This window comes from Hyperolius riggenbachi, chromosome 9 (assembly GCF_040937935.1).
Source record: "Hyperolius riggenbachi isolate aHypRig1 chromosome 9, aHypRig1.pri, whole genome shotgun sequence".
Taxonomy (NCBI): Eukaryota; Metazoa; Chordata; class Amphibia; order Anura; family Hyperoliidae; genus Hyperolius; species Hyperolius riggenbachi.
In genome coordinates this window covers 265,305,759-265,314,459 of record NC_090654.1, presented here as the reverse complement: position 1 = coordinate 265,314,459, position 8,701 = coordinate 265,305,759, and the positions used below count along the sequence as shown (strand labels likewise).

The 8,701-nt window shown below is 52.1% G+C and overlaps 1 protein-coding gene across 1 annotated transcript; it reads left to right on the top strand.

Moving 5' to 3' along the window:
* The first annotated feature begins 3,619 nt into the window (after positions 1-3,619).
* Positions 3,620-6,891, top strand: IRF2BPL (interferon regulatory factor 2 binding protein like). The gene has a single exon (XM_068254495.1). The coding sequence runs from the start codon at positions 3,766-3,768 to the stop codon at positions 5,830-5,832; it is 2,067 nt and encodes a 688-aa protein (XP_068110596.1). The 5' UTR covers positions 3,620-3,765; the 3' UTR covers positions 5,833-6,891.
* Positions 6,892-8,701: the final 1,810 nt, after the last annotated feature.

Genomic DNA, 8,701 nt, shown 5'->3' with positions numbered 1-8,701 from the left:
GGTTAAGGGGGCAGAGGCCAATGGTACTTAAGTGGTTAAAATATCTCGCTTTGCATGTACAAAGTCTATTTCTTATATTAGTTTCACCTAATATACGTTTAGTGAATTACTGAAATAAGTGAACTTTTGCACGATATTCTAATTTTTAGAGTTTTACCTGTGTAAAGGGATGTCCTAATTCCTGTTGGTTGCTAGGGGAGGGCCCTCTGTACTTTATAAAGGGATGAGGATGTCATAATTCCTGTTGGTTGCTAGTGCAGGCGCTATATTCTTTATAAATGGATGTGGATGTACTAATTCATGTTGGTTGCTGGGGTGTGCCCTATGTGCTTTATAAAGGTATGAGGATATCCTAATTACTGTTGGTTGCTAAGCACAGGCGTTATACCTTCCTCCATGTTGTCCCCAACCTCCCCTCACCTTACTCCATATCGCCCCTCCCCTTCCTCTGTTGCCCTAGCCTCCCCTCACTTTCCTCCACGTCGTCCTCAGCCTCCCCTCACCCTCCTCTATGTTGTCCCCAGCGTCTCCTCCCCTTTCCCCATGTTGTCCCCAACCTCCCTTCACCTTACTCCATATTGCCCCTCCCCTTCCTCTGTTGCCCTAGCCTCCCCTCACTTTCCTCCACATTGTCCTCAGCCTCCCCTCACCCTCTTCTATGTTGTCCTCAGCCTCCCCTCACCTTCCCCCATATTGTCTCCAGCCTCTCCCCACCTTCCTCCATGTTGATCCCAGCCTCCCCTCACCTTCCTCTATATTTTCCCCAGCATCTCCCCACTTCCCTCCACATTGTCCTTAGCCAGGGGACACCTTCCTCGTTGCTGTCCCTAGCCTCCTCTTACCTTTCTCCATGTTGTCCAGAGCCTCCCCTCACCCTCTATGTTATATCCAGCTGTGTCTCCCAACATTATATCCTAATCTACAGTATGCCACAAAATGATAGCACTATATAAAATCGATAATTTTCCTCTTCCCTCTACACGTTATCCTCATCCTCTCCTGACTCCCTGCATCCCTCCAAGCATCTCCTCGTACATCCATTCTGTCCTCATTTTCGCATTTATTTCAGCATTGACCCCAGGCAGCCCTTCCACACCCTCTAAATTTACCTCATTCTATATTCTCCCTCGAATTTTCTCCCCCACCACCTATAATTTTCTTCTCAACCCTTCGCTCCATTCTGACCCAGTTTCTCCTAGCTCTTCATGTAGTAATCTGCCTCTTTTCATCTTCAGTTCCTTTACTCTGTCTGTCACTTTATTGCAAAACTTCTCATCCTCCACTTTGTCCTTCTCAGCAGTATCCATTTTGTCCTCCGTATTTCCTTACTCTCAATTTTTCCTTAACCTTCTCCATCTTGCCCTCAGCCTCCCCACACCCTTCTCCATCTTGTTCCCAGACTCCTCTTTCCCTCCATTTTGTGATTGTCTCCTCCATCTTGTGCTCAGTCTCCCTGACATCTAGCAGCTCTATGGTCTCTTGTTACACTCTCCTTCTGCTATGTCTGTGATCTCCCCAGCCCCCTCCTGCTCCTCCGCCATGTTCTCTGACTCTTCTGCCCATCAATTTTTACCATGGTGAAGTTACAGTTTAACTTGTTGGAATCAGAGTCCAGTGTTATGAAGGTCACAGCTACGTGACGTGGTGAGCTTGGAGCCAGCCGTGTCCCTTTCTAGTATTTAATTAGGCATCGTATAAATGGGATCAGATCTGTTGGTGTTAGTTTCTCGGCTGATCTCATCACCCAGGACAGGCGAGTAAAATGCGCAGCTCGGGGGATATTTGGAACATGTAGCATGATGTGTGTCACTGGAAGGGGTTAAGTGTGTTTCCTGGGGTGGAGTCAGTTTTGCGCTCATCTCACGGTCTCCATAGCAACAAAGAAAGGCATCCGCTGGGAGGGGTCTGGACTAATGCCAAGCTAAGCGCAGCCTGGATTCCCAGAATCCTCTGCTGGATCATTGCCCAACTAAAAACAAAATGGAACAAAAACAACGTGAAGAGAATGTAGCATGCTTATATCTCGCTCCAATTCCTGCTCACCACACCCGGAAAACAACACCAGTTGTGTGTTTGTTACTCCACTTGTACGTCACTGGCACCAGTCCCTACACTGTACTGTGCTACCTACCCGCACCAAGACATGCCAGCTATCTTCCCCTTACACAGTGCTATGCCACCTACCCTTTCCACGACGTGCCAACTACCCTCTGTCTACACCATACTGTGCCACCTACCTCCATCATGTGCCAGCCCCCCTACCCACACTCTGCCATGTCAGTGCCCCTCCCCCACACTGCACCATGCCAGCCCTCCTACTTACACAGCACCCTTACCCTCACTGCACCATGCCAGCCCCCTACTCACACAGCACCATAATAGCACCGCTACCCATACTGAGCCATACCAGTGCCCCTTCCCAAGAGTACTACATGCCAGTGCCCCATATCCACACTGTGCCATGCCAGCACACCCACTGTATCATATCAGTAACCCTCCCCTATACTGTGCCATTCCAGTGCCCCTCCCCCACACCATGCCATGCCTACACTCCCTCTCCCCCACCTATGCTGTGCCATGCAAACACCCCCACCCACACTGTGCCACACCAGTGCCCCTCCCCCACAGTATGCCATGCCAGCCCTACTACCCACACTGTGCCATGCCAGTGCCCCTCCCTCACAGTACACCATGCATGTACCCCCCACCCACACTGTGCCATGCCAGTGCCCTTCCCTCACAGTACACCATGCATGTACCACCCACACTGTGCCATGGAAGATACCTCCCCCACATTGCTCGATGCCAGCCCCCCTAACCCACACAGTGCGCCATGCCAGTGTCCCTCTTCCACATTTCTCCATGCCAGACCCTCCAGGCTCTAAAACTCCCAGCAAGCCCCATAGAAGCACAACAGCTCCCAGCATGCCCCCATAGAGGCACCACAACTCCCAGAATCTGCCTCCCCCAGAGTCCCCCTCCATAGAGGCACTACAGCTCCCAGCATGCCCCATAGAAGCACTACACCTCCCAGCATGCCCCAGAGGCACCACGACTCCCAGAATCTCCCTCCCCCTACATAAAGGCACTACAGCTCCCAGAACGCCCCTTAGAGGTACCACACCTTCTGGCATACCCCCATAGAGGCACCACAACTCCCAGCATGTCCCTACAACTCTTTAGAGGCACTATAATTCCCAGCATGCCTCCCCCTCCCAGCATGTCCCCATAGAGGCGCCACAACTCTTGGCATGCCCATTGCTCTCCATAAAGAAGCACTACAAATCCCAGCCTGATCAAAAGAGGCAATACAGTCAGCTCCCAGCATGCCTTCGCCCTCCATAGAGACATTACAGCGCCAAACGTACCTTTCCCTCCGTAGCGGAACTAAGGCCGCTCCCAGCATTCCCCCATAGAGGCACTACAGATACCAGCATGCTCGCCACCTCCCCCTGCTGGCCGTAAAGCCGGAGCACATGTACTGCAGAGGATCACGTGTCACCCAGCACACACGTGCGCTGAGAGGCCGCAGACGGGGTGTAGCTGGGTAGCGCGCATGCGCCTCCCATTTCCAGCAACGCAACAGTCCGTGTTGTGAGCTGCGGTGACGTCACGGCCAGGTGGCATTCCTCGGCTGGCGGCGGTGATTGCGCATGTGCGGAATCCCAGCCCTGCGCGGCCCCGTCATTGCGCGCTCCAGGCGGGCTGCGGCTTGCAGAGAAGTGAGATCGGAGCGGCAGACCGGCGGAGCCCGGAGCCTGTCCCATGATGTCGGCTGCACAGGTGTCCTCGTCACGCCGCCAGTCGTGTTACCTGTGTGACCTACCCAGAATGCCGTGGGCCATGATCTGGGACTTCACTGAGCCTGTGTGCAGGGGCTGCGTCAACTATGAGGGTGCTGACCGCATCGAGTTCGTCATTGACACTGCACGCCAGCTCAAGCGTAGCCATGGTTTCCAGGATGGCCGTTCACCGGGTCCGCAGGGGCCAGGCTCCGCAGGGGCCGCCAAACAGCATCCGGCCGTAACCGCCAAGGACACCGCACAACTTAATCACCTGGATGGAGCCTCCAAAGCAGCGGCCTCTGGCCTGGAGAGGTACGGGCTGAGTGAACGCAGCCGCTTCGAGTACACACTGGCCGCTGCCGCACGCCTTCCCAACGGCCTGAACGGATTCCCCAAACCAGGTGAAGATGGCCCCCCTGAACTGAACCGACAGAGCCCCAACTCCCGAGGCCGAGCAGGGCATGGACTGATCCCCCAGCTGGGGCCGGGACAGCTGAGCGTACCCCCAAATCTCTTGCCCCAGACCCTGCTGAATGGCCCTTCTAGCTCCTCATCATCTGGGGCCCCACATGTGCTGGGAAGGGGCCCCAGTGGCTCTGGGGGCCTCAACGTCCCACCTCCCCCAACAGCAACTTCTTCCGGTGACAGCAAGCGTCCGGGCTCGGTATCCAGCACTGACCAGGAACGGGAACTGAAGGAAAAGCAGAGGAACAGTGAGGCCTTGTCTGAACTGACGGAGAGTCTGCGTTCTCGGGCAGAGGAGTGGGCAGGGAAACCCAAGGCTGTGCGGGACACCCTGCTCACCCTATGCGCCTGCACGCCTTTCGATGTCCGCTTCAAAAAGGACCATGCTCTGCTGGGACGCGTTTTTGCCTTCGATGCAACTTCCAAGCCAGGTTTGTTGGACTATGAACTAAAACTATTTGTGGAATACCCGAGTGGCTCCCTTAATGTGTTCAGCTCAGCTTCTGGAGTGGCCAAGCAGATGTACCAGGACTGTATGAAAGACTTTGGCCGTGGCCTATCCTCGGGCTTTAAATATCTGGAATATGAACGCAAACACGGCTCTGGAGATTGGCGATTACTGGGAGACCTACTTCCGGAGTCAGTACGTTTCTTTAAAGAGATGGTAGTAGCAGACATGTTGCCACAACCCTACCTGGACCCTGGTTGTCCTATGCTGCCCAGTGCACTTGTAAATTTACCCCGAGCCCTGGCTGCAGCTGCTGCTGCTGCGTCCTCTTCAGCTGGTCAGAGTTCCCAGTCCCGGACAGGAGTGAGGAAACGCAAGGCTTCTCCAGAACCGGATTCTGCCGAGGGACAAATGTGGATTACGGGACAGGCAGAAGGAATTAAACAGTTGAGTTTAGCAGCTGGGGTTACTCCATCATCCTCTTCTTCTGCAGCTTCATATGGTGGCCCTGCTCCACCGCCACCCCTTGGCCCTGGTCACCCTCAGAGAACCACCCCACCTGAGAGTGCCCCACCAAATGGACCTTCTCCTATGGCAGCACTGCAGTCTGTGACAGATACTTTAGGCACTGCTCATTCCCCCAAAGATGGACAGACTGGTGGGGGACCTCCGGTTCACTCCACCACCTCTTCTGCTCGACGTAACAGCAGCAGTCCGGTGTCTCCCGCTTCCGTGCCCGGGCAGAGACGTTTAAATTCACGTAATGGAGGGTCTTCAGCAGAACTTAGCCTTCAGCCTGCTGGGGGAGCCCCTCATCCAGGAATGGACCAAGTACACCCCCAGAACATTCCTGACTCTCCCATGGCCAACAGCGGACCTCTGTGCTGCACCATCTGCCATGAACGGTTGGAGGACACACACTTTGTTCAGTGCCCCTCTGTACCCAGCCACAAATTCTGTTTTCCTTGTTCCCGAGAAAGCATTAAGGCCCAGGGGGCAACAGGTGAGGTCTACTGCCCCAGTGGAGAAAAGTGCCCCCTGGTTGGATCAAATGTACCTTGGGCTTTTATGCAGGGTGAGATTGCCACCATCCTTGCCGGGGACGTTAAGGTTAAAAAGGAGAGAGACCCATAGTACGAGTGGATGTGGTGTATATAAACTTACTACCCAGCTCCTCTGTATAACCTGCAGACCAAGGACAGGCTCTGGGATACCAAACACATACATTGTATACCTCCCTGGGAAAAGCCTGACCACACCATACCCCTTTCCCCCCCTGGATACCAGAGAGAGATTGCCTAGGCATTGGGGGAGGGGGCATCTGTTATTTGGAACCGAGAACACTTTCTTTTTTTCTTTTGGGGATAACATGCTGGAGTTTATGATGTATAAACAGGAATTAAAGAAAAAAAATTATATATATATGTATATAAAAGATGTCAGTCGGTGGGTTGGAAGTGGTCAGAAAGTTTTCAACCTTGGCTGGACGATGGTTGTATAATGCTTTGGCTGGTCCTATGGGGGGTCCCTGTCACACAAACGCTGCCCTATGTACAGAACCCATTTCTCATGGTGTTTGAGGCACTGGTTATGTAAAGCTGATTTCGAAGGGTGACGTAGATCTTGTTTGGGTGTTGAGGGATTATTCGGCAACTTTTTACCCCCCCCCCCCCCCTTTTTTTTTTTTTTTTTTTTTTTTTTTTTTTTTAGCACTTGTTGAAGGTATGTCCACTAGCTGAGGCATTGTAGAGGGGCTGATATGCACTCTCATGGCTGGGGGTGTCTTTGGATGCCTCCTCTCTCTCTCCCCCTACCCCCTCCCCATTAGGTGGGTGTGGCACAAACCCCCACCCACCCCTCTGCTACTCCAGGAAGGGTGGATAATCCACAGGAATTACCAGCCAGCAGGTTACTGCAGGTCTACACACAATGCAATTTTAATTGGTTTAACCCTTAGAGGGCTGTTAGTCGTGGCTGTCTCTGGGCCAGTAGGGGGTTACATGTTTATATGTAAAGAAAATATATATATATATATTATTTTTTTTCTTTTTGCACGGATGCTTTTAATCTGTAGAGCGAAGTGGCATCTGTACATTAGGGTGGGCAGTTTGTCCAGAAGACATTTCTGTAGTATAACAGACTCTGTTATGTGCCTTGGAGCTGATGACATTGTAATAAATCCGATTCATACTACACTCTGGCTGCTGTATTCTCTGGATGCTGGGGGAGGGGGGTGCGCTCTATTGCCGACAGTCTCCTGTGCTCTGGCAGTCTAGGCTCAGTCTGCTCTCTCTCTGATGTCTCTGCTTGCTCTGCACACGCACACTCTCTCATGTCTCTGCTTGCTCTGCACTCTCATGTCTTGTTAGAGGTCTCTGCTTGCTCTGCACTTTCTCTGATGTCTCTGCTTGCTCTGCACACGCACACTCTCTCTAGCGTCTCATTAGAGGTCTCTGCTTGCTCTGTAAACTCTCCCTGATGTCTCCTTAGATGTCTTGACTTGCTCTGCACTCCCTCTGTGATGTTTTCTTAGGTTACTGCTTGCTCTGCACACTCTCTGATATCTCCTTAGAGGTCTCTGTTTGCTGTGCACGCTCTCTTTTTCTCTGATATCTCCTTAGAGGTCTTTGCTTGCTTTGTTCTCTCTCTTGTTGGTCTCTGCTTGCTCTGTACTCTCTCTTGGAATGCCTCTCTAGAGGTCTCTGCTCTGCACTTTCTGTCTTGTTAGAGGTCTCTGCTTGCTCTGCACACTCTCTCTCTCTCTCTCTGATGTCTTGTTAGAGGTCTCTGCTTGCTCTGCACTCTCTCTCTCTCTGATGTCTTGTTAGAGGTCTCTGCTTGCTCTGCACTATTTTTCTCTCTGTCTAGCTCTCGCTCTCTCTCGTTAGAGGTCTCTGCTTACTCTCTCTCTCTCTGATGTCTTGTTAGGGGTCTCTGCTTGCTCTGCACCCTCTCTTTTCTCTGTCTTGTTAGAGGTCTCTGCTTGCTCTGCACTCTCTCTCTCTGATGTCTCATTAGAGGTCTCTGCTCACTTTGCACTCTGATGTCTCGTTAGAGATCTCTGCTTGCTCTGCACTTTATCTCTGATGCCTTGTTATAGAAGTCTCTGCTTGCTCTGCACTGTCTCTGTCTTGTAAGAGGTCTCTGCTTGCTCTCTGATGTCTCTGTTAGAGGTCTCTGCTTGCTCTGCACTCTCTCTGATGTCTCGTTAGAGGTCTCTGCTTGCTTTGCACTTTCTGTCTTGTTAAAGGTCTCTGCTTGCTTTGCTCTCTCCCTCTCTCATGTCTTGTTAGAGGTCTCTGCTTTCTCTCTTTCTCTCTGGTGTGTCGTTAGAGGTCTCTGCTTGCTTTGCACTCTCTTTGATGTATTGCTAGAGGTCTCTGCTTGCTCTACACTCTGTTTTGTTAGAGGTCTCTGCACACTCTGATGTCTCTTGCTTGCTCCACTGTCTCATTGATGTGTAGTATAGTATATTTATCTTGTGTGAGGTTTCAGGCGATGTAGGCAGGGCTTGTTGCATGTCTGGACATTGATCTGCTGCATGTATGTTGCATGACGTGTACACTGTATGCCGTGATACTAGAAGTGACGTGCACAGACATGCCTGCTGCACAGCTGCAATCTCAGGCTGGGGGGAGGTAATACAGTCTTTGCTCTGTGTTGGGGATGAATCCTTGCAAATCCTCATTCGGTGTGGTGGGGGAGGGGATTGACTCCTCAAAGGTGTTTGGGGGGGGGGGGGGCTGTTGAATGCTCGCTGTGTACTGATGGGGCGATTCCTCTCTGTGTTGCGGATAGGGTTCCTTGTAAGGTGTCAGCAAGGGGGCATCCTCCTCTTGCACAGTGTTGGAGGGGGCATCCTTGCATGGTGTTGGAGCAGGAGGGGGATCCTGGCACGGTATTGGGGGAAGAAGGGGATCCTGCCACTGTGCTGTGGGATCCTCACATGATCTTAGAGGTGATTCATCCTTGGTATTTAGGTTCATTTAGCAAGCAATCAGTA

What these genes read in the sequence shown, in the direction of transcription:
- IRF2BPL (XM_068254495.1), top strand. Translation starts at nt 3,766, where the DNA reads ATGATGTCGGCTGCACAGGTGTCCTCGTCACGCCGCCAGTCGTGTTAC.